The following is a 26748-nucleotide window of genomic DNA, read 5'->3' as shown; positions in this document are numbered from 1 at the left end:
TTTACAACAGGATTACTTTGCTGTGGTATATCTATAGACGTAACAAACAAAGCTGTATTAAGAATACATTACACTTACAACAGGATTACTTTGTTGTGGTATATCTATAGACGTTACAAACAAAGTTGTATTAGAATACATTGCACTTACAACAGGATTACTTTGCTGTGGTATATCTATAGAAGTAACAAACAAAGTTGTATTAAGAATACATTACACTTACAACAGGATAACTTTGCTGTGGTATATCTATAGACGTTACAAACAAAGTTGCATTAAGAATACATTACACTTACAACAGGATTACTTTGCTGTGGTATATCTATAGACGTTACAAACAAAGTTGTATTAAGAATACATTACACTTACAACAGGATTACTTTGCTGTGGTATATCTATAGACGTTACAAACAAAGTTGTATTAGAATACATTACACTGACAACAGGATAACTTTGCTGTGGTATATCTATAGACGTTACAAACAAAGTTGCATTAAGAATACATTACACTTACAACAGGATTACTTTGCTGTGGTATATCTATAGACGTAACAAACAAAGCTGTATTAAGAATACATTACACTTACAACAGGATTACTTTGTTGTGGTATATCTATAGACGTTACAAACAAAGTTGTATTAGAATACATTGCACTTACAACAGGATTACTTTGCTGTGGTATATCTATAGACGTAACAAACAAAGCTGTATTAAGAATACATTACACTTACAACAGGATTACTTTGTTGTGGTATATCTATAGACGTTACAAACAAAGTTGTATTAGAATACATTGCACTTACAACAGGATTACTTTGCTGTGGTATATCTATAGACGTAACAAACAAAGTTGTATTAAGAATACATTACACTTACAACAGGATTACTTTGCTGTGGTATATCTATAGACGTTACAAACAAAGTTGTATTAGAATACATTACACTGACAACAGGATTACTTTGCTGTGGTATATCTATAGACGTTACAAACAAAGTTGTATTAAGAATACATTACACTGACAACAGGATTACTTTGTTGTGGTATATCTATAGACGTTATAAACAAAGTTGTATTAAGAATACATTACATTTACAACAGGATTACTTTGCTGTGGTATATCTATAGACGTTACAAACAAAGTTGTATTAAGAATACATTACACTGACAACAGGATTACTTTGTTGTGGTATATCTATAGACGTTACAAACAAAGTTGTATTAGAATACATTGCACTTACAACAGGATTACTTTGCTGTGGTATATCTATAGAAGTAACAAACAAAGTTGTATTAAGAATACATTACACTTACAACAGGATAACTTTGCTGTGGTATATCTATAGACGTTACAAACAAAGTTGCATTAAGAATACATTACACTTACAACAGGATTACTTTGCTGTGGTATATCTATAGACGTTACAAACAAAGTTGTATTAAGAATACATTACACTTACAACAGGATTACTTTGCTGTGGTATATCTATAGACGTTACAAACAAAGTTGTATTAGAATACATTACACTGACAACAGGATTACTTTGTTGTGGTATATCTATAGACGTTACAAACAAAGTTGTATTAAGAATACATTACATTTACAACAGGATTACTTTGCTGTGGTATATCTATAGACGTAACAAACAAAGCTGTATTAAGAATACATTACACTTACAACAGGATTACTTTGTTGTGGTATATCTATAGACGTTACAAACAAAGTTGTATTAGAATACATTGCACTTACAACAGGATTACTTTGCTGTGGTATATCTATAGACGTAACAAACAAAGCTGTATTAAGAATACATTACACTTACAACAGGATTACTTTGTTGTGGTATATCTATAGACGTTACAAACAAAGTTGTATTAGAATACATTGCACTTACAACAGGATTACTTTGCTGTGGTATATCTATAGACGTAACAAACAAAGTTGTATTAAGAATACATTACACTTACAACAGGATTACTTTGTTGTGGTATATCTATAGACGTTACAAACAAAGTTGTATTAAGAATACATTACACTTACAACAGGATTACTTTGCTGTGGTATATCTATAGACGTAACAAACAAAGCTGTATTAAGAATACATTACACTTACAACAGGATTACTTTGTTGTGGTATATCTATAGACGTTACAAACAAAGTTGTATTAAGAATACATTACACTTACAACAGGATTACTTTGCTGTGGTATATCTATAGACGTTACAAACAAAGTTGTATTAGAATACATTACACTGACAACAGGATTACTTTGCTGTGGTATATCTATAGACGTTACAAACAAAGTTGCATTAAGAATACATTACATTTACAGCAGTATTACTTTGTTGTGGTATATCTATAGACGTTACAAACAAAGTTGTATTAAGAATACATTACACTTACAACAGGATTACTTTGTTGTGGTATATCTATAGACGTTACAAACAAAGTTGCATTACGAATACATTACACTTACAACAGGATTACTTTGCTGTGGTATATCTATAGACGTAACAAACAAAGTTGTATTAAGAATACATTACACTTACAACAGGACTACTTTGCTGTGGTATATCTATAGACGTTACAAACAAAGTTGTATTAAGAATACATTACACTTACAACAGGATTACTTTGCTGTGGTATATCTATAGACGTTACAAACAAAGTTGTATTAGAATACATAACACTTACAACAGGATTACTTTGTTGTGGTATATCTATAGACGTAACAAACAAAGCTGTATTAAGAATACATTACACTTACAACAGGATTACTTTGCTGTGGTATATCTATAGACGTTACAAACAAAGTTGTATTAAGAATACATTACATTTACAACAGGATTACTTTGCTGTGGTATATCTATAGACGTTACAAACAAAGTTGTATTAAGAATACATTACACTTACAACAGGATTACTTTGTTGTGGTATATCTATAGACGTTACAAACAAAGTTGTATTAAGAATACATTACACTTACAACAGGATTACTTTGTTGTGGTATATCTATAGACGTTACAAACAAAGTTGTATTAGAATACATAACACTTACAAAAGGATTACTTTGCTGTGGTATATCTATAGACGTTACAAACAAAGTTGTATTAGAATACATTACACTTACAACAGGATTACTTTGCTGTGGTATATCTATAGACGTAACAAACAAAGTTGTATTAAGAATACATTACACTTACAACAGGATTACTTTGTTGTGGTATATCTATAGACGTTACAAACAAAGTTGTATTAAGAATACATTACACTTACAACAGGATTACTTTGTTGTGGTATATCTATAGACGTTACAAACAAAGTTGTATTAAGAATACATTACACTTTAATACAACAGGATTACTTTGCTGTGGTATATCTATAGACGTAACAAACAAAGTTGTATTAAGAATAAATTACACTGACAACAGGATTACTTTGCTGTGGTATATCTATAGACGTTACAAACAAAGTTGTATTAAGAATACATTACACTGACAACAGGATTACTTTGCTGTGGTATATCTATAGACGTAACAAACAAAGTTGTATTAAGAATACATTGCACTTACAACAGGATTACTTTGCTGTGGTATATCTATAGACGTTACAAACAAAGTTGTATTAAGAATACATTGCACTTACAACAGGATTACTTTGTTGTGGTATATCTATAGAAGTAACAAACAAAGTTGTATTAAGAATACATTACACAAACAACAGGATTACTTTGTTGTGGTATATCTATAGACGTAACAAACAAAGTTGTATTAGAATATATTACACTGACAACAGGATTACTTTGTTGTGGTATATCTATAGACGTTACAAACAAAGTTGTATTAAGAATACATTACACTGACAACAAGATTACTTTGCTGTGGTATATCTATAGACGTTACAAACAAAGTTGTATTAAGAATACATTACACTGACAACAGGATTACTTTGCTGTGGTATATCTATAGACGTTACAAACAAAGTTGTATTAAGAATACATAACACTTACAAAAGGATTACTTTGCTGTGGTATATCTATAGACGTAACAAACAAAGTTGTATTAAGAATACATTACACTGACAACAGGATTACTTTGCTGTGGTATATCTATAGACGTTACAAACAAAGTTGTATTAAGAATACATTGCACTTACACTAGGATTACTTTGTTGTGGTATATCTATAGACGTAACAAACAAAGTTGTATTAAGAATACATTGCACTTACACTAGGATTACTTTGTTGTGGTATATCTATAGACGTTACAAACAAAGTTGTATTAAGAATACATTACACTGACAACAGGATTACTTTGCTGTGGTATATCTATAGACGTAACAAACAAAGTTGTATTAAGAATACATTGCACTTACACTAGGATTACTTTGTTGTGGTATATCTATAGACGTTACAAACAAAGTTGTATTAAGAATACATTACACTGACAACAGGATTACTTTGCTGTGGTATATCTATAGACGTTACAAACAAAGCTGCATTAAGAATACATTGCACTGACAACAGGATTACTTTGCTGTGGTATATCTATAGACGTTACAAACAAAGTTGTATTAAGAATACATTACACTGACAACAGGATTACTTTGCTGTGGTATATCTATAGACGTAACAAACAAAGTTGTATTAAGAATACATTACACTGACAACAGGATTACTTTGCTGTGGTATATCTATAGACGTTACAAACAAAGTTGTATTAAGAATACATTACACTGACAACAGGATTACTTTGCTGTGGTATATCTATAAACGTTACAAACAAAGTTGTATTAGAATACATTGCACTTACAACAGGATTACTTTGCTGTGGTATATCTATAGACGTAACAAACAAAGTTGTATTAAGAATACATTGCACTTACACTAGGATTACTTTGTTGTGGTATATCTATAGACGTTACAAACAAAGTTGTATTAAGAATACATTACACTGACAACAGGATTACTTTGCTGTGGTATATCTATAGACGTTACAAACAAAGTTGTATTAAGAATACATTACACTTACAACATAATTATTTTGTTGTGGTATATCTATAGACGTTACAAACAAAGTTGTATTAAGAATACATTACACTGACAACAGGATTACTTTGCTGTGGTATATCTATAGACGTTACAAACAAAGCTGCATTAAGAATACATTGCACTGACAACAGGATTACTTTGCTGTGGTATATCTATAGACGTTACAAACAAAGTTGTATTAAGAATACATTACACTGACAACAGGATTACTTTGCTGTGGTATATCTATAGACGTAACAAACAAAGTTGTATTAAGAATACATTACACTGACAACAGGATTACTTTGCTGTGGTATATCTATAGACGTTACAAACAAAGTTGTATTAAGAATACATTACACTGACAACAGGATTACTTTGCTGTGGTATATCTATAAACGTTACAAACAAAGTTGTATTAGAATACATTGCACTTACAACAGGATTACTTTGCTGTGGTATATCTATAGACGTAACAAACAAAGTTGTATTAAGAATACATTGCACTTACACTAGGATTACTTTGTTGTGGTATATCTATAGACGTTACAAACAAAGTTGTATTAAGAATACATTACACTGACAACAGGATTACTTTGCTGTGGTATATCTATAGACGTTACAAACAAAGCTGCATTAAGAATACATTGCACTGACAACAGGATTACTTTGCTGTGGTATATCTATAGACGTTACAAACAAAGTTGTATTAAGAATACATTACACTGACAACAGGATTACTTTGCTGTGGTATATCTATAGACGTAACAAACAAAGTTGTATTAAGAATACATTGCACTTACACTAGGATTACTTTGTTGTGGTATATCTATAGACGTTACAAACAAAGTTGTATTAAGAATACATTACACTTACAACAGGATTACTTTGTTGTGGTATATCTATAGACGTTACAAACAAAGTTGTATTAAGAATACATTACACTGACAACAGGATTACTTTGTTGTGGTATATCTATAGACGTTACAAACAAAGTTGTATTAAGAATACATTGCACTTACAACAGGATTACTTTGCTGTGGTATATCTATAGACGTAACAAACAAAGTTGTATTAAGAATACATTACACTTACAACAGGATTACTTTGTTGTGGTATATCTATAGACGTTACAAACAAAGTTGTATTAAGAATACATTACATTTACAACAGGATTACTTTGCTGTGGTATATCTATAGACGTTACAAACAAAGTTGTATTAGAATACATAACACTTACAAAAGGATTACTTTGCTGTGGTATATCTATAGACGTTACAAACAAAGTTGTATTAAGAATACATTACACTTACAACAGGATTACTTTGTTGTGGTATATCTATAGACGTTACAAACAAAGTTGTATTAAGAAAACATTACACTGACAACAGGATTACTTTGCTGTGGTATATCTATAGACGTTACAAACAAAGTTGTATTAGAATACATAACACTTACAAAAGGATTACTTTGCTGTGGTATATCTATAGACGTTACAAACAAAGTTGTATTAAGAATACATTACACTTACAACAGGATTACTTTGCTGTGGTATATCTATAGACGTTACAAACAAAGTTGTATTAGAATATATTACACTTACAACATAATTACTTTGTTGTGGTATATCTATAGACGTAACAAACAAAGTTGTATTAGAATATATTACACTTACAACAGGATTACTTTGCTGTGGTATATCTACAGACGTTACAAACAAAGTTGTATTAGAATACATTACACTTACAACAGGATTACTTTGCTGTGGTATATCTATAGACGTTACAAACAAAGTTGTATTAAGAATACATAACACTTACAACAGGATTACTTTGTTGTGGTATATATATAGACGTTACAAACAAAGTTGTATTAAGAATACATTACACTTACAACATGATTACTTTGCTGTGGTATATCTATAGACTTTACAAACAAAGCTGTATTAGAATACATTACACTTACAACAGGATTTCTTTGTTGTGGTATATATATAGACGTTACAAACAAAGTTGTATTAGAATACATAACACTTACACTAGGATCACTTTGCTGTGGTATATCTATAGACGTTACAAACAAAGTTGTATTAAGAATACATTGCACTTACACTAGGATTACTTTGCTGTGGTATATATATAGACGTTACAAACAAAGTTGTATTAAGAATACATTACACTTACAACAGGATTACTTTCTTGTGGTATATCTATAGACGTTACAAACAAAGTTGTATTAGAATACATAACACTTACACTAGGATCACTTTGCTGTGGTATATCTATAGACGTTACAAACAAAGTTGTATTAAGAATACATTGCACTTACAACAGGATTACTTTGTTGTGGTATATCTATAGACGTTACAAACAAAGTTGTATTAAGAATACATTACACTTACAACATGATTACTTTGTTGTGGTATATCTATAGACGTTACAAACAAAGTTGTATTAAGAATACATTACACTTACAACAGGATTACTTTGCTGTGGTATATCTATAGACGTTACAAACAAAGTTGTATTAAGAATACATTACACTGACAACAGGATTACTTTGCTGTGGTATATCTATAGACGTTACAAACAAAGTTGTATTAAGAATACATTGCACTTACACTAGGATCACTTTGCTGTGGTATATCTATAGACGTTACAAACAAAGTTGTATTAAGAATACATTGCACTTACACTAGGATCACTTTGTTGTGGTATATCTATAGACGTTACAAACAAAGTTGTATTAAGAAAACATTACACTTACAACATGATTACTTTGCTGTGGTATATCTATAGACGTTACAAACAAAGTTGTATTAAGAATACATAACACTTACAACAGGATTACTTTGTTGTGGTATATCTATAGACGTTACAAACAAAGTTGTATTAGAATACATACACTTACAACAGGATTACTTTGCTGTGGTATATCTATAGACGTTACAAACAAAGTTGAATTAGAATACATTACACTTACAACAGGATTACTTTGCTGTGGTATATCTATAGACGTTACAAACAAAGTTGTATTAAGAATACATTACACTGACAACAGGATCACTTTGCTGTGGTATATCTATAGATGTTACAAGCAAAGTTGTATTAAGAATACATTACACTGACAACAGGATCACTTTGCTGTGGTATATCTATAGACGTTACAAGCAAAGTTGTATTAAGAATACATTACACTTACAACAGGATTACTTTGCTGTGGTATATCTATAAACGTTACAAACAAAGTTGTGTTAAGAATACATTACACTTACAACAGGATTACTTTGCTGTGGTATATCTATAGACGTTACAAACAAAGTTGTATTAAGAATACATTACACTGACAAGAGGATCACTTTGCTGTGGTATATCTATAGACGTTACAAACAAAGTTGTATTAAGAATACATTACACTTACAACAGGATTACTTTGTTGTGGTATATCTATAGACGTTACAAACAAAGTTGTATTAGAATACATTACACTTACAACAGGATTACTTTGCTGTGGTATATCTATAGACGTTACAAACAAAGTTGTATTAAGAATACATTACACTTACAACAGGATTACTTTGTTGTGGTATATCTATAGACGTTACAAACAAAGTTGTATTAGAATATATTACACTTACAACAGGATTACTTTGCTGTGGTATATCTATAGACGTTACAAACAAAGTTGTATTAAGAATACATTACACTTACAAAAGGATTACTTTGTTGTGGTATATCTATAGACGTTACAAACAAAGTTGTATTAGAATATATTACACTTACAACAGGATTACTTTGCTGTGGTATATCTATAGACGTTACAAACAAAGTTGTATTAAGAATACATTACACTTACAACAGGATCACTTTGCTGTGGTATATCTATAGACGTTACAAACAAAGTTGTATTAAGAATACATTACACTTACAACAGGATTACTTTGTTGTGGTATATCTATAGACGTTACAAACAAAGTTGTATTAGAATACATTACACTTACAACAGGATTACTTTGCTGTGGTATATCTATAGACGTTACAAACAAAGTTGTATTAAGAATACATTACACTTACAACAGGATTACTTTGTTGTGGTATATCTATAGACGTTACAAACAAAGTTGTATTAGAATATATTACACTTACAACAGGATTACTTTGCTGTGGTATATCTATAGACGTTACAAACAAAGTTGTATTAAGAATACATTACACTTACAAAAGGATTACTTTGTTGTGGTATATCTATAGACGTTACAAACAAAGTTGTATTAGAATATATTACACTTACAACAGGATTACTTTGCTGTGGTATATCTATAGACGTTACAAACAAAGTTGTATTAAGAATACATTACACTTACAACAGGATCACTTTGCTGTGGTATATCTATAGACGTTACAAACAAAGTTGTATTAAGAATACATTACACTTACAACAGGATTACTTTGTTGTGGTATATCTATAGACGTAACAAACAAAGTTGTATTAAGAATACATTACACTTACAACAGGATTACTTTGCTGTGGTATATCTATAGACGTTACAAACAAAGTTGTATTAAGAATACATTACACTGACAAGAGGATCACTTTGCTGTGGTATATCTATAGACGTTACAAACAAAGTTGTATTAGAATATATTACACTTACACTAGGATCACTTTGTTGTGGTATATCTATAGACGTAACAAACAAAGTTGTATTAAGAATACATTACACTTACAACAGGATTACTTTGTTGTGGTATATCTACAGACGTTACAAACAAAGTTGTATTAAGAATACATTACACTTACAACAGGATTACTTTGTTGTGGTATATCTACAGACGTTACAAACAAAGTTGTATTAAGAATACATTACACTTACAACAGGATTACTTTGTTGTGGTATATCTATAGACGTTACAAACAAAGTTGTATTAAGAATACATTGCACTTACAACAGGATTACTTTGTTGTGGTATATCTATAGACGTTACAAGCAAAGTTGTATTAAGAATACATTACACTTACAACAGGATTACTTTGCTGTGGTATATCTATAAACGTTACAAACAAAGTTGTGTTAAGAATACATTACACTTACAACAGGATTACTTTGCTGTGGTATATCTATAAACGTTACAAACAAAGTTGTGTTAAGAATACATTGCACTTACACTAGGATTACTTTGCTGTGGTATATCTATAGACGTTACAAACAAAGTTGTATTAAGAATACATTACACAAACAACAGGATTACTTTGTTGTGGTATATCTATAGACGTAACAAACAAAGTTGTATTAAGAATACATTACACTTACAACAGGATTACTTTGCTGTGGTATATCTATAGACGTTACAAACAAAGTTGTATTAAGAATACATTACACTTACAACAGGATTACTTTGCTGCGGTATATCTATAGACGTAACAAACAAAGTTGTATTAAGAATACATTACACTTTAATACAACATGATTACTTTGTTGTGGTATATCTATAGACGTAACAAACAAAGTTGTATGTTAAGAATACATTACACTTACAACAGGATCACTTAGCTGTGGTATATCCATAGTAGCAGTTTTCCATAGGGTTGGATGAGATTGCATTCCTGATTTTATCCAGATGAGCATCAGACCAGCCAATGAATCCTCAGTTAATACTATCAATGATCCAATGTCAAATCCATACATATGATACTGGAAGGTGAGACACCAACTACCAGCTGAAATAGTTAAAATCAGTCAACCGTGAGAAGGTTACAAAGAATGAGGGGATTATCAATATACTGTACGGGGAAAGCAAGAGGATTAACAATATAATGTACAGGGGCTACAAAGAAGTAAGTGTATTTACAATATACTGTTCAGGGGCTACAAAGATGCAAATGTTTGAACCTGTCCTAAGTCAGGAATCTGATGTACAGAAGTTGTCGTTTGTTTATGTAATATATACTTGTTTCTCGTTTCTCGTTTTTTTATATAGATTTGACCGTTGGTTTTCCCGTTTGAATGGTTTTACACTAGTAATTTTGTTACCCTTTATAGCTTGTTGTTCGGTGTGAGCCAATGCTCCGTGTTGAAGGCCATACATTAACCTATAATGGTTTACCTTTTTATGAATTGTTATTTGGATGGAGAGTTGTCTCATTGGCACTCACACCACATCTTCCTATATCTATTAACAATATTCTGTATGGGGGCTACAAAGAAGCAAGTGGATTAACAATATACTGTATGGAGGCTAAAAAGAAGCAAGTGGATTAACAATATTCTGTATGGGGGCTACAAAGAAGCAAGTGGATTAACAATATACTGTATGGAGGCTAAAAAGAAGCAAGTGGATTAACAATATTCTGTATGGGGGCTACAAAGAAGCAAGTGGATTAACAATATACTGTATGGGGGCTACAAAGAAGCAAGTGGATTAACAATATACTGTATGGGGGCTACAAAAAAGCAAGTGGATTAACAATATTCTGTATGGGGGCTACAACGAAACAAGTGGATTAACAATAATACTGTATGGGGGCTACAAAGAAGCAAGTAGATTAACAATATACTGTATGGGGGCTACAAAGAAGCAAGTAGATTAACAATATACTGTATGGGGGCTACAAAGAAGTGAGTGGATTAACAATATACTGTATGGGAGCTACTGTACAGGGGCTACCAATATATGTACAAAACTTTATGATAGTTGTTCATATGTATGAATGAAAATGCATATAGATGTAGGAAGATGTGGTATGAGTACCAATGAGACAACTTCCATTCAAGTCACAATTATAGAAGTAAACCATTATAGGTCAGGGCACAGTCTTCAATCTAATCCACTTGCATACCTGAAATTAATAAATTGGTGCGAAAGGACAGAAACACATTATATTGCTGCTGCAGATACTTGGCATCATTACCTGATGTATTCGAGTATCAAGTCTTTTTCACAAATATTGTACGATCAAAAGAAAAATGAATAGTTTGGTACTATTTGTTATTTCTTGGGCTTTTATAACTGACTATGCGGTATGTGCTTTGTTCATTTTTGAAGGCCATACAGTGACCTACAGTTGTTAATTTCTGTGTCATTTGATTTCTTGTGGAGAGTTGTCTTATTGGCATTCATACCACTTCTTTTTTATATATAGAATAATAAGATAATTTAATAACTCATGTTTCATGCTTAAAATAACTAACAATTTCCAACTTTTTAAATAACATTACAGTAAAAAGTAGGTAAATGTTACAATGTTTGATTAGTTTGCCTAGGTATACTATCCTCCTTTAAGAGTAAACTTGTTTAACAGATAACCAATCTATCTGCCTGTAGGACTACACTACTTCGAAAAGAGGGAAGTATACCTAACTTAATAATGACTTCACAGTTCAGCAGGCAAACTAAACAAACATTGTTATCTGTACCTACACACTCAATGCATTTTGCTGTAATGTCTTATGAGACCAGGATTAAGAGCCAAAAATCTCTGCAACCATATAACATTGTTTTTAAATTTTCAATAAAGAAAGATAAAGAATCGTACCATGTAAGATAGTATCGTGAGTTGTGAGAACAGCTGCGTCTCCATGAACTCTTGGAGCGGAGGTTTCTATGTACATGTAGTAATCGCCTGTGGCTGCACCGCTTGGTCCTGTAAAAGGACTTGGAGTGGATTTCTACAAAATTATTAAAGTCTGTAACATCAGCTCCAAAAAACACCTGATACATCATATGTGTCGAATTATCTGTACACCTGATACATCATATGTGTTGAATTATCTGTACACCTGATACATCATATGTGTTGAATTATCTGTATAAAATTGAGAATGGAAATGGGGAATGTGTCAAAGAGACAACAACTCGACCAAATAAAATAACAACAGCAGAAGGTCACCAACAGGTCTTCAATGTAGCGAGAAATTCCCGCACCCGGAGGCGTCCTTCAGCTGGCCCCTAAACAAATATATACTAGTTCAGTGATAATGAACGCCATACTAATTTCCAAATTGTACACAAGAAACTAAAATTAAAATAATACAAGACTAACAAAGGCCAGAGGCTCCTGACTTGGGACAGGCGCAAAAATGCGGCGGGGTTAAACATGTTTGTGAGATCTCAACCCTCCCCCTATACCTCTAACCAATGTAGAAAAGTAAACGCATAACAATACGCACATTAAAATTCTGTTCAAGAGAAGTCCGAGTCTGATGTCAGAAGATGTAACCAAAGTAAATAAACAAAATGACAATAATACATAAATAACAACAGACTACTAGCAGTTAACTGACATGCCAGCTCCAGACTTCAATTAAACTGACTGAAAGATTATGATTTCATCAGGCACAATCCTTCCCGTTAGGGGTTTAGTATCATGTAGCTCTCCAGAACAATTATATAACTAGCACTTTTGTTCATTCTTTAAAAATCCCATTAATAAATTCAAATATTTCAAAATCTATAAAATTGAGAATAGAACCCAGTGTCTCGCCTACTTTTGCTGTTAATCAACGTAAATGAAAAAAATAAATTATGGAAATATTCCTCAATACTATCTTTTGAATGTACTTAAGTCCAAATTGATAAAAATGCAGGATAGTTTATGATTCTTATAAATGTTTTAAAAACTTTAATTGCAGACTGTATGTAATGTTAACGGGATAAAAAGTCCATTTATAAGTAAAATACGAAAACACAGGTACAAAATTTTAAACAAATTTCCTTCTAGATACTAGCTTTTGATCATAAACAAGCTTTTTTCCAAGTTTTGTACAAATCCAGAAAAGTTTAAGAAAGTTATTTAAAAAAATTTCAAAACTTTTACCACAGAGTGAATGATATGTTTCTTGGCGGAAAAACTAAGTCTGTTTATGAGTAAAATACGGAAAAACAGGAATTGTTTTTTTACAATCTTATGATCATAAACAAGCTTTTGTTCAAATTTTGAAGAAATCCAGGTTAGTTTAAGAAAGTTATTAAAATTTCAAAAACTTTAACCACAGAGTGAACATTTGTGGACACCGCCACCACTGATGACGTCGACAGAATGTAGGATCGTTATGTTTCACTTATTAGACAAAAGTCAAAGGCTTGACAACAATGGGAATGTGTCAAAGTGAAAAGAATCTGACCAAAGAGAGATAACAGCGTTCATCATAACAAATATGACTGTATTTACATGCCAAAAATTACTCTGAGTACAGACTTACCTGTAAAGTTGGAAAAGTTTTAATGCCTAGCATCCACTAGATATAAAAAAGTTAAATCCATTTTGTGTTTCAGAAAGATAAAATCTCTTTTGGATTTTGATGGGCATTTTTTTTCCTTCATGCAAAAGGTATGAAAATTGACTCAGTTGTGGAACAACTATGAGATGCTCCCTCAGGTAAAAAACCGGTTTGTATTGTTTTCATTGTCCTTAATTGACATGGACACCAGGTATCTTCACAACTTTAGGTGAGTTAAAGAGTTTATCTGAGTCAGTGAGTGGACAGTATCAAAGTAATGCAGGTGTTTGTTTACTTTGCACCTTCTGATGAAAGGAAAAAAAAATGCCCAGCAAAAACCAAGAAAGATTTTATCTTTCTAAAACACAAAATGCATTTAACTTTTATATATCTAGTGGATGCTAGGCATTAAAACTTTTCAAACAGCACAGGTAAGTCTGTACACAGAGTAGTTTTTGAGGTAAAAATACGGCCATATTTGTCCATTTGTTATGATGAACCTTAAGGCAACCAATGGGTCTCTAATATATTTTTTAAAGGAGATGTAAGCAGGGATTCCAAATCAAAGAGCTGAAAGCTCTGAGGAAAAATGACGCCAATGCCTCTAATATTGGGATATTTTTAATACAAGTCTTGATTTTCACATAAAGTAACAAGTTTAACATTGCAACATGTCTGGTAAGCATATAATTGATATTCATATATGTGTGTGTGAAATGAAGATGACAACTGACTGTTTTTTTTTAGTACAAATGAATAGGTCAAGAGTCAAGACTACCTGAATGATCTATGGTATCCAATGACAACTGGATTTTTTTTTTGTATGAATAAATAGGTCAAGAATACTGGAATGATCTACAATATCCAATGACTACTAGCTGTTCTTTTGTACTAATAAATAGGTCAAGACTTTTTAAATGATCTACGTAGGTCAAGACTATTTAAATGATCTACAATATCCAACGACTACTTGGTGTTCTTTTGTACATACTAAATAAAGACTACCTGAATGATCTAAAGTATTCTAAGTAATGAGTAATTTTTTTCTTGCAATTACATTTTTCTAAATCAAGAATACAGACTACTAGTATCCTTTCAAACCAACTGATTATGAAGAGCCTGTTGTAACAAGCTCTTAAACACCACTAATCCTATAACATATGACTTCGCATTCTTATTCAATTTTAACGTTTTTATACTGATATTTTCATTCATTTGTTTTTAATGCGAAGTGTGGCACATTGACAGTAATTCTTTTTTTATCAGAACAGTAAATAGAAATAGTAAATAATGATTCCGAGGTCATATGTTATAGGACTAATTACCCATATACTCATTAAATAAGTTACTAGTGACAAAGTTATTTCTGTTACTTGAAGCAAATTCTACTATTTCTGTAGATTTACACAATTGCATAATATTGTTATACTAGTTTTATTTCACCTTGAAGATTAGACAAATAGGGATACTCCTTTGATTTTTTATTTCATGGTAGTCCGGTCGCTTTTTATGAAACTTGAGACCACTTCTCTGCCATATTGATATTTTATAACAACTCTGCCCATGACCCATATAATTGATATTCATTCTTTCACCATATATCATAGTAAGCTAGTTTTTTTTATTTTGCACTTACCCACCATCTTTCATGTCAAATTTCGTCTCCATTTAAGTGTATGCCATTGAACCATCATGGTATTAAACACAATTCCAAGTAATTATGATGTTATAGTGGGTCACCATATATTCAACTTGGGTGGCATTCCAGTTATTGAAATTTGTGTCAGATAGAACAAGGAACTAGACCTTTAGGAATGGATCTCATAATTTAATATGGAGCCATAGTATGCGACCCCTGCCCGGTAACAAAAATAAACAAGCTTGAAAGGATACATGTCAAGCGGCAAAATTTATAACCAGAGATTACAAGTCACGAGAGGATGGATACGTCTCCAGAAATGCTTGTAAACTGGAACAACAACAAGATCTCCAGACAAGGATCTCCAGACAAGGACCAACAAGGCGTTAAAGCCAAAGTTAGTATGTATGTAAGAATTAGTTGAGGGGCTGATTCACAATATTGAACCAGACGAATTCCTCAAAAAAGCATGTGAAGCATGAGAAATTCAAAGAAAACCACGCAACAATTGTTGTTGAAAAGCAAGTGAAGAATAACTCTAACTGTGAGGGTGTTGACATTCAAACAAGTAAAATACCGTTTAATACTCAAACTCATCCTTTGTAAGACAGTGATCACGCCGAATCAGCTAGACGACACTGTTGTGCACGCATCAAACGTAGAGAGCTTTAAATCTGTTCTCACGCCCCGCCAATAAATCGGAGACGCTCTCTCAAACCGTTGTATTAAACTAAAGCCAGCATCGATATCGACAATTTATTCACACGTCATACAGATACAGACTCTGCTGCTGTAACTTTGTAAACAAAGATCGAGTCAGGTCCAGTCTGTGTCGTTAACCACTAGCCCGATGCCTCAGACTATAAAGCGGCTGATATGTATTTTTTTTTGACAATAAACCTGGTGCTAGTTTTATGTGACGGCGACTATAGTATTAAATTTTCAGCTCGGACTAGTACATTTTAATTATCGCTAGCCCGACCGGACTAGTAAGAAATATAACGTCCTGACTATGTTATTTGAACATATTTGAAGTTTAGATTGACAAGTAATGCAGAAAAGATCGTCAAATAATGTTTACGTAAACTATAGAGATCCATAATCATACATTTATCCTAAGAAAGTGAAACTGAAACGTAAACCAGTCAAAATATTTCTGGTACTTCGATCTGTCTTATAACCAGTAGAAAGTGGACCAACACGGACACATTATATTTTCTTATAATCAAGGCAGTTGCCTGTAAAACGAAAAGACTATCTAGTTTTCCCCCGAATAATCATATATCTTTAATGTTTTAACAATGTTTTAGTTTTACTTCACATAAACAAAAAAGTTATAAAAAGAGATCCATGAGTATCTTAACTTCTTCTTCTTCTTCTTTTGTATCTCCCTCCTATTGTAGGAGAACCACTCTCCTTATGTAACAGAATAGTTGTATATATATACACACAAATGTAAATCTTATCACACGCTATTTATATTAAGTCACCAGGTTAAGAAGGATCCCTATAATCGCTTGATATTTACATTGATTAAAGGAATATCTGTCACTACTGTTACATCTTTTAAGTCATTCACAATAGCTCCTGCTCATAATCTGCAGTAATTACGAATTGTCGGCCAATAGAGTTGCTCGCTTTTGGTATAGTTTGTAGCATAAGCCTCTTGAGATTGTTTCTATCCGAGTTTTCTCTGTATTTTTGAGAAAGTGGAAAAACGAACAGTCAATGATCAATCTAGCTAAATACTCGTTGTCTCATCATTCTCTCCTCTCAATCATGTTCGGACAAAGGTTTTTAACTCCTGCAAAAATGGTGACCTAGTTGTTTTCAGCACTGTGCATTTAATCAAAAAGTGAATCATATTCTCCGTCTCAATATGACATAACTAATAAATTGGTGACACTTCTGACTTTGAATGTTTTGCTATTGAATTTTGCAGTACGATTGTTCCCACTGCAATTTTGGCTTTTAAGTGTGTCATAACTATTGCAAACGATTCATTACCACAGCTTGTCAAGATGTTGTGTGATTTTCCTGGTACTGTATCACTTAAGTTCAGATATTTAAAAGTAGATTTTTTCTCTGATTCTTGTTGTAGAGTTAAAATGAAATGACTGCTAATAGTTTGATTGACCAGCTTGTTCCAAGTTTCTTTTATTGGTGGGTTGTCAATGAGATCATGCGGAGAAGGTAAGGTATATTGATCCGCAATTTCGGCTACTTTTGGAAACCAGCTTTCAGAGCTGTTGATTTCATGGCAGGCTGACGGATCGCAATATCTTTTTCCACTGATTCGTCGTTCCTGATGATATTCCCGAATGTTTTAAGGATTTTCTTGTGAATTTCACCTATGATAGGGATTCGTCCTAGTAGAAGGAGAGATGCTGAGTTGGCTGATCTTATTAGAAGGTGTTGGGTTTGTGTAATGAGTTTCCTATGGTACACCTCTAGTTTCTCCATGCCATTTCTTGAAATGTTAATTACATCTAGGCCGTACAGCAATCTGGATATCACATAAATCTTAATAAGGTGTGCTAAAACATGAGGATTTACACCGTTTAGCCCGTGGATCCCTGCACCCATTAGAGAGTAAGCGGTCTTTCTAGCTGTAATCACTCGCTTGCATATCACCTCTTTTGAACCTGATTTCGATGTAGAGTCCCTCTCAATTCCTAGATGCACCGCAGATTCAGAGGTTGATAACTCTTTCATGTTTAGTGACCATGATCTATTTTCCTTGTCGTTGAGTACTAGAATCGTCGACTTTTGTTCACTTAGTAAATATCTCTGTTTGTTCGCATACTATGCTTGTACGTCTAACATTGTTTGGCGCTCAGTTGGGCTCTTCGATATGAAGGTGACATCGTCGGCCACAGTTGGGATGCCGTAGTAGGTACATCCAATATATGCCCCCAATTATTTTTTCTCAAATGTCTTTAACAGTTTATTGATACAAATTTTGTAAGCAGTGGGTGACCATACCCCCCCCCCCCCTGTCTCACTCCTTGTTGTTCTTTGATAGGTCTTGAGATGTTTCCATTCCAATTTATTTTTGATGTAACTTCCTCGTACCAGTTTTTGAAGAATAGCCAGTTGTCCCCACGTAGTCCAAAGTTATACATTTCTCTAAGTAGACCCTAGTGCCAAAGGATATCAAACGCCTTCTTGGCATCCATAAGTGCTATATACAGGCTTGAGTTTGACTTCTGTTATAAGCTCTGTGAGTATTAAGGTAGCAATTGCAGGCATTTGTCCTTTGGTAAATCCTTTCTGAAGTCTGCTTTGTTGTTTGTTTACTGAATCTTGATTGTTTTGAAGGTGTATCTTCTCAACAATTTTCCCAATAAACATAGTGATGACAATTTTCCTGTAGGAGTTTGGATCCGTTTTCTTTTTTCCTTTTTTAAAATTGGACAGGCTATTCCACTCTTTAGTAAAGATGGGATATCAAGATTTTGAAAGATGAAGTTGATGATATTTGTCAGGATAGAAATGAGTGCTTGTCCTCCAAACTTGACGTGTTCAGCGATGATGTTTTCTTCGTCTGGGGATTTTCCATTTTTGAACGATAGCACAGTTTTCTTTACCTCTTCTGTTGTAGTTACTGGTATGTTATGGTTTTTTGAATGTTTAAATAATTCAGAGAGACTTGTGATGTATCGCTTTACATTTGTAAAGCGATCATTGTCAAAGTTCACATTTTCACATGGTGTTGAGAGTTTTTCAAAGTATTGAGCGAATGCCTCTGTAATTTCAATCTGGTCATTCAAAGTATTATCTCTAAATATCAAAGATGATCCTGAGGGGTTCGATGGGTCATTTAACAACATCGTGTTCGTACACTTCGATCTTTTTGGTAATAAGAAGGACCGGAGACAATGTGTCATCAAATGATTCATACGCACCCTGTTGGTATAACCGTATTACTAATTTCCAATTATTAAAAACTTCGTAAAAGCCCAGTATCTATCCAATGGATGTCAAGATGATTCCTATTAAGGTAGTTCGCTTCTCAGTTTCAAAGTAATTAACCTTTTCAAAACACTAGTTTATATTAATAGGGGATTTATAAAGGAATCTAAAGATAAAAAAAATGTATAGGTCACCGTGCTTGTTTTCAATATATTAGCCATTGCAATTTTGGCGGGAAAATGCTCTCTCTCGACTTTTCATAGCTTTATCATTCACAAGTTAAAGTCCTCAAAAACTATTAAAACGTAATTAAAATTTTAAAAGACTTTAATTAACAGACAGCTTATTATTATATACTGAGCCAATAAAGTTTAGCAACAAAAATGTGAAATTTTATATTATTACAAAATCATAACAACTAGTGTTGTCAAATCATACTTTTTTGCCTAACCTGTTACTCGTACAATCGTTCAACCGATTAACCGGTTAACCGGTAGTTTAAGTTAATGTTTGAAGGTCTTATCAATAGTACCATACACATCGATATAAGAAGATGTGGTATGAGTGTCAATGTGACTACATTCCATCCAAGTCATACATTACGTTTTTTTTTTTATAAAACGATAAATTGAAGTTTGGCCTCTCGTTTTCTAAGACTTGTCTGAAGATTCCTGTCGAAGTTTGACTTTTTATAATCAAATACACGGTATAAACTATGGCGTTTGTACCTACTCCAAATTGAAAAAAAACCAAAAACGTCTTAATCTCGTAGAATTGAATATGTCTGAAACCGATGTTTCTTCCATTGTGTCTTGTTGTCTACGACAATAATGTTAGGTGTATAACTTAGCAAATGCCAAATATGGTACAAATATTTTATGGTTAAAACAAGTCAAGTCAATTTTAGACACTTGTGGCTTGTCATATGTATGGGACAATATCTTTTTTGTAAATAAAACATGGCTACATGTAACCATCAAACAGAATTTAATAGATCAATTCAAACAAAAATGGCTAGCAAGCCTACAGGAATCACCAAAAGCATTAAATTATCGTTTATTTAAAGATACTTTGGAGTTTGAAAAATATTTTAATATTTTGGATGATAGGCAAATATCCTTATTTTTTAAATTTCGAACTTTGAACATGAAATTTCCAATAGAAACTGGAAGATGGCAAAAAATAGAAAGAGAAAACAGAAAATGTGTATTATGTAATTCAGATGCCATTGGTGATGAATACCATTACATTTTTAATTGTTCAGCTTTTGATAACTGTAGAAAACAATGTATTGCATTTTACTATAGAAATAGTCCAAATACATTGAAGTTTTATGATTTAATGAATTCAAAAAAATGTTCAGAACTGAACGAACTATGTAAACTTATTAAGGAGATCAATAACAAATTGAATTTTTCTGGGTGAACAACTGTGAATGCCTCTATCTACTTTCGTACATTATTTATTTATGTAATTTTGAAATATGTATAATTATCTCTATACCTTTGTAATTTGGTTTGTGAGAATAAAGATATATAAAAAAAATTAAAATTAATTAATCCTGATATTCGTACCATCAAATATACATTGATTACATTATATTGGTTTGGTTTTTACAGTTTTTGAGTTGGCATTTAGTTTAAAGTTTGACCAAAGACTTTCACGACATAGATTGCTCGATTCAGATGTAGGTCTAAACAATATAAGATCAAAAATGAAATAATGAAGTAAATCGTAAAATTTAATTGTATTACTGATTAAAAATTACTGTTAAAAAACATGAAAACTAATTATGTTTCCTTAAAATCTTTCCCCGAGCTGAGAAACAAGTTCTAATTAATTTTATATTTTTGGATTAACAATAACAATCAATAAACTTGACAATTGATCCTTTAAATTAATTACCACGAAGACAATTTTTAAAGAAAACACAAATATTTAATGATTTTAATACAAATTTATATCAAATCTATTGAAATTGAAAATAGTCCACCTGTACGAAATTATAAGGCGTATTACGCTTGGAAATACGGATTAATGATAGAGAGGAAATAATTCAAGCTAGAGTCATGGATAACAAATTATTCCATAAGCTAATTAGTAGACAAAGAGGCAAACTAGGCAAACTTATTGACGAACTTCATGTAGATCAATCAACTTATAGCGAAACAAACATCTTAGAAGGCTGGCGAATTCACTTTTCAAATCTAGCAAAAAAATCAAATACGTCGAAATTTGATATACAATATCTAGATACTGTCGACAGTGAATATGAGCATATAATTAAGATTTGTACCAATGAGAGAGAGCATACTCCGGTTGCAATCAAAGAACTTGATGAAGCTATACATAAGCTGAATAGAAATAAATCGGCAGATGTTTTTGGTGTTACTGTGGAAAGTATTTTATACGGTGGATTAAAATTAAATAATTCCTTACTTCAAACTATAAATGCAGCATTTAAAACCTGTATTATACCAGACATTCTTAAAGTTGGAACATTATCTCCTATTTTCAAAAATAAAGGAAATATATTAGACGCTAAAAATTATAGAGGAATAACCATCACTCCAACCATATCTAAAATTATTGAAACCATACTAAAATTCCGTATTAATCCTCAAATTTTAGATAAACAAAACCCACTACAACGAGGATTTACTGAAAACTCGGCTCCTCTTATTGCTACACTTATGATAGATGAATTTGAAAGATAAAACAAGGATCAAAAGAAAACAACTATCCTAGGAATGCTTGATGCTAAGTCTGCATTTGATGTGGTTCGTCACTCCAACATGATACGGAAATTGTACCATCTCGGACTATCAGAGCAATCAGTCTTACTTATTGACAGTCTATATACAAATGCAACTACCAAAATTAAATGGAATGGGCAGCTATCAGAATCTTTCAATATTGAGCAAGGTGTACGACAAGGCGGAACTTTAAGCGCCGATTTATATAAGATATATATAAATCAACTAATAAACCTTCTTGAAGATTCTAACCTTGGCGGAAAAATTGGGTCTATATCTTGCTGTGCCCCCACCTGTGCCGATGATATAGCATTAGTAAGCGATAATCCTTACAACCTACAAGCAATGGTCAATATAGCATCAGATTACAGCAAGCGTGAAGGGTACCATTTACAACCAACAAAGAGTGTCATCCTCCCTGTTAAAACATCAAACAGATTATTTGACAATATTGATCTTGATTTGAATGGTGAGCTGATGCCAGTAGTTGACAAAACCCCACATATTGGCATTCAGAGAGCATTTAAAGATTCTGCATCTGCCACAATTCAGGAAAATCTTAAAAAAGCAAGGAGATCTCTATATAGCTTAATGGCATCTGGCCTACATGGCGAAAATGGATTAGATCCGGTTACGGCAATCAGTTTAGTCAAAACATATATCCTTCCAGTTATGCTATACGGATTGGAGACATTACTTCCCAGTGGGAAAAATCTTGATCTAATCAGTAAGCAATACAAAAAGATGCTGAAGCAAATATTATCTTTGACTATAAATGTAGCAGATCCTGCTGTTTATATCATATCGGGTCAACTACCAGCAGAAGCTGAAATTCATAAAAGGGCATTCACTTTATTTGGCAATATATGTAGGTCAGGGAATACATCAATGGAATGGAGAATTGCAGAGAGACAGCTCAGTATTAAAAATATGAAAAGCAACAGTTGGTTCATTGAGATAAAAAAGCTTTGCCTGAAATATGACATTGATGATCCTTACAGTTTTCTTATTACTCCATTATCAAAATTTTTGTGGAAAAAAATAATATCAACAAAGATTAATAGCTATTGGGAAAAACGTATTAACGACGAATCTAAGTTATTTCAAACACTTTCATATCTGGAAATGAGCTATAAGATAGGGCAATGTCATCCGATAGCAAGAACTGTAGATGCAAACATTAGAGATATTGCAAAGATACCAGTTCGATTAAAAATTGCAACTGGCACATACATTCTCCAAACAAATAGAGCCGCCTTTAATCAAAACAAAATAGATGCTGTCTGCATGTTATGCAAATGTAGTGAAGAGACACTTGCTCATTTTCTGCTAGGCTGTACTCGGCTTGAATATATACGTAGAGATATTGTTGAAAAGATCACCAACACTTGTAGCTTGCTGTTTGCCAAATATAGTCTATCCGTAGAAATAGATCTTCTTACTGTCGTAGTGAATCCTTATGCCTATTGTATCACCTCGGCACATTTAGAGCTTACTAATGACATTAACATTCATTTAGAACCATTGTGTAGACATCTTATATATAAAATGCACCATAAGCGATATGAACTACTGAACATTATACCTAAGAAGAAGAATCGAAAAGGTGGCATTAAACATTAATCATTTCAATAGTGTTGTCAGATCACCTCTATGCAATATATATCTAAAATTCAATTTTAAAATATAAATTTTAGATTTTAAATCATACATATGTGTTTTATGTGTGGATAAAGAACTTTTATCAGTGTAAATAATTCTTATGGATCTACTGTAAATATTGGTGGAGGATATTCTGTATAACATTTATCATACACCGTACTCCGGGTACCAGGAGGTGTGCCTTAATTGGCAGAAGATATTCAGATAGATAGATAGATAAGGCGTAAACCAGGCGTGAGTGGTAGCTTAAGGGAGCAGGAAACGTAAATGTGTAGTCCTTACGAGCATAGAAAAAAGCAGAAAACCTGGCGTAAATTGAAATAAGCGGCAAGGCGTTTTCTTACGGACGTGAATTGAAATAATCAAGGCGTAAATTTTTTTATGGGCGTAAAACTGCTGGAATGGCGTAAATAGGAATACCCATAATGCTTTGTTTAAAGGACTATGGGATTTTTTTTCAAAATTTGGGTCTTTGGTTTTAGTTTGCAAGAGTTGGACACATGGCAGCTTCATATATTCAGGGATAATTTGCTTGTTTTGTGCTTTTTGGAAGAATCTGAAATTGGAAATACTGAATCAAATAAATTAATGAAAATTGTGAAATAAAAGGAAGTAATAATACATGGTAAATAATAATAATGTGAGTATAACTAAGTTATTAAGTATTATATGTTCTATCAGAATTTTTGAAATCCCAAAACCTTTATCCTTGGATAATAACATTAAAATATTTTCTTATAAGTTAAATTGCAGTATTATCATTTATATTTTAGTTCAAAAGACAATAAGTTTCAAAAAAAACTTTAGTTTAAATGCTTCTTTTATTTAAAAAAAATAATTGTCATAATTCTTATTTAAACTTAACTTATTTGAGCCATTGAGCATAAAATGTATTTATTTCTAGTATATTAGCTTCTTCAATGGTTAATATTTCAAGTTTTTTTTTCCAACATTAAAAAAAATTAAGACATACATGACATAAGAGCAACAGTACAGAAGTTTGTATCAAATACACAAAAGTACACAGCTAGTTTAATACACTGAACTAAAATAAGTGTAGTATTAAGTAAGGATATTAGACCTGGTTTATTTATTGATCAGGCGTACTCATTTGCATATTACGCCTATTTTTTTGTGAACCAGGCGTATTCATTTAAATATTACGCCTACTTTTTCGCCTGGTTTACGTCTTAGTTACGCCTAATTTACGCCTGATTGACGCCTGGACATGCATTTTGTAAACATTGTAATGCCACCAGGATAAAGTATGTTTTTTACGCCTGGTTTCGTGTCATATACGGGTGTAACAGTTTGTACAGGCGGTTAACTGGTTAGCGTTTTTGATATTCGGTATTCGGTCGTTCGAACGGTTAACCGGTTAACCATTGACAACACTAATAACAACATATAATTTTAATAATAAGAAAATGCAATTATGACATGTCAGAAGCAGCATGAATGTTTATCACTCACATTCATTTGGGTTTTCTTTGTATGGAGCTCGGGAGGGTCAAAATGCGTTCGAATAACATTATACTTATGCGGAAATAAGTATAATGTTATTTAAAATAAATTTTTCAGCCATCCCCTAAGTGCACCAATAAAGAACTGATAGGCACACTAGCAGCTCCCTTTGTCAATGCATACTCTTGTGGCCGGAAAAAAAATTGTCACGTGTTGACGTAAAGCAAAGGTAGCGCTCCTCCCTTGACAATAGCTTTTTTGGTCTGCGAGATATCGACCTATCCTCAATCCTGTGCAGTTGTAATTTTTTGATATCTGTTTGTTAGTTTCTAAATGGTTGCCTTATGCACATTAAATCGAGCCACGATGTCAGCAACACTCATTGCGGTATCAACCATTCCAAGAGCGGTCTGATGGTCATTTTCAGGGAGACCTGGTTGAGGCCCAATGCAATTTTTTTAAAGGTGTATGTGTTTTTCTTACGAATGGTGTGTTTCTGAACGTTAGTCAAAAAGACTTTTTTTATATCGTTTTAAAAGTACAGGTACAGAAGGTAAAACATCAATTACACGTGCAAAGCTGAAATGACGCGAAATCAATCACCAGGAAAAAAGGTACGACTGTTTTAAATTACAGGTAAAACTAAGGATTATATCATTAATGTTTAAATATTTTTTTCCTAGAAAAGACAACCCAAAAAATTAAAAATAAAAGTGTTGCTAAACTTTTTTGGCTCAGTATACATGTACAAGAATTATTAAAAGGAAAATGGGGGTCACTGGGCAAAATTTGTTAATGCATTCAAATGGACAAAACCAAAGGATTCCGAAAATAATATTGATTTTAATCCCTTTAGGTTTAGTAACAAAAGGCAACTAGATTTCATTGAGATGGGAGCCATCTCTTTGGGCCCCGCTGTCAATAATGTGGGGTAAATAAGTTGTATGGATAATCTGATATGAAGCATTATTTGGAAGTTATTACATAGTCTCACATGTGATTTTAATCTAAGATTTTAAGTTAAAACTGATAAATATTCTCAACTTACTTTCATAGTATAATAGT

At 32.3% G+C, this 26748-nt stretch overlaps 1 protein-coding gene across 1 annotated transcript in view; it reads right to left on the bottom strand.

The window, feature by feature from the left end:
- The window catches only part of LOC134720547 (MAM and LDL-receptor class A domain-containing protein 1-like), a 211211-nt gene that overhangs the window by 52132 nt on the left and 132331 nt on the right, over positions 1 to 26748 (bottom strand). The window contains exons 18-19 of the mRNA XM_063582861.1: positions 12564 to 12696; positions 10567 to 10748 (exon numbers count right to left, since the gene is read on the bottom strand). Of these exons, the coding sequence (XP_063438931.1) occupies positions 10567 to 10748; positions 12564 to 12696 (315 nt within the window). The remainder of the gene's footprint in view (positions 1 to 10566; positions 10749 to 12563; positions 12697 to 26748) is intronic.

The sequence above is a fragment of the Mytilus trossulus genome, chromosome 6 (genome assembly GCF_036588685.1).
Source record: "Mytilus trossulus isolate FHL-02 chromosome 6, PNRI_Mtr1.1.1.hap1, whole genome shotgun sequence".
Taxonomy (NCBI): domain Eukaryota; kingdom Metazoa; phylum Mollusca; class Bivalvia; order Mytilida; family Mytilidae; genus Mytilus; species Mytilus trossulus.
The sequence above is the reverse complement of the archived record's forward strand: the minus strand, read 5'-3'. Positions and strand labels throughout refer to the sequence as shown.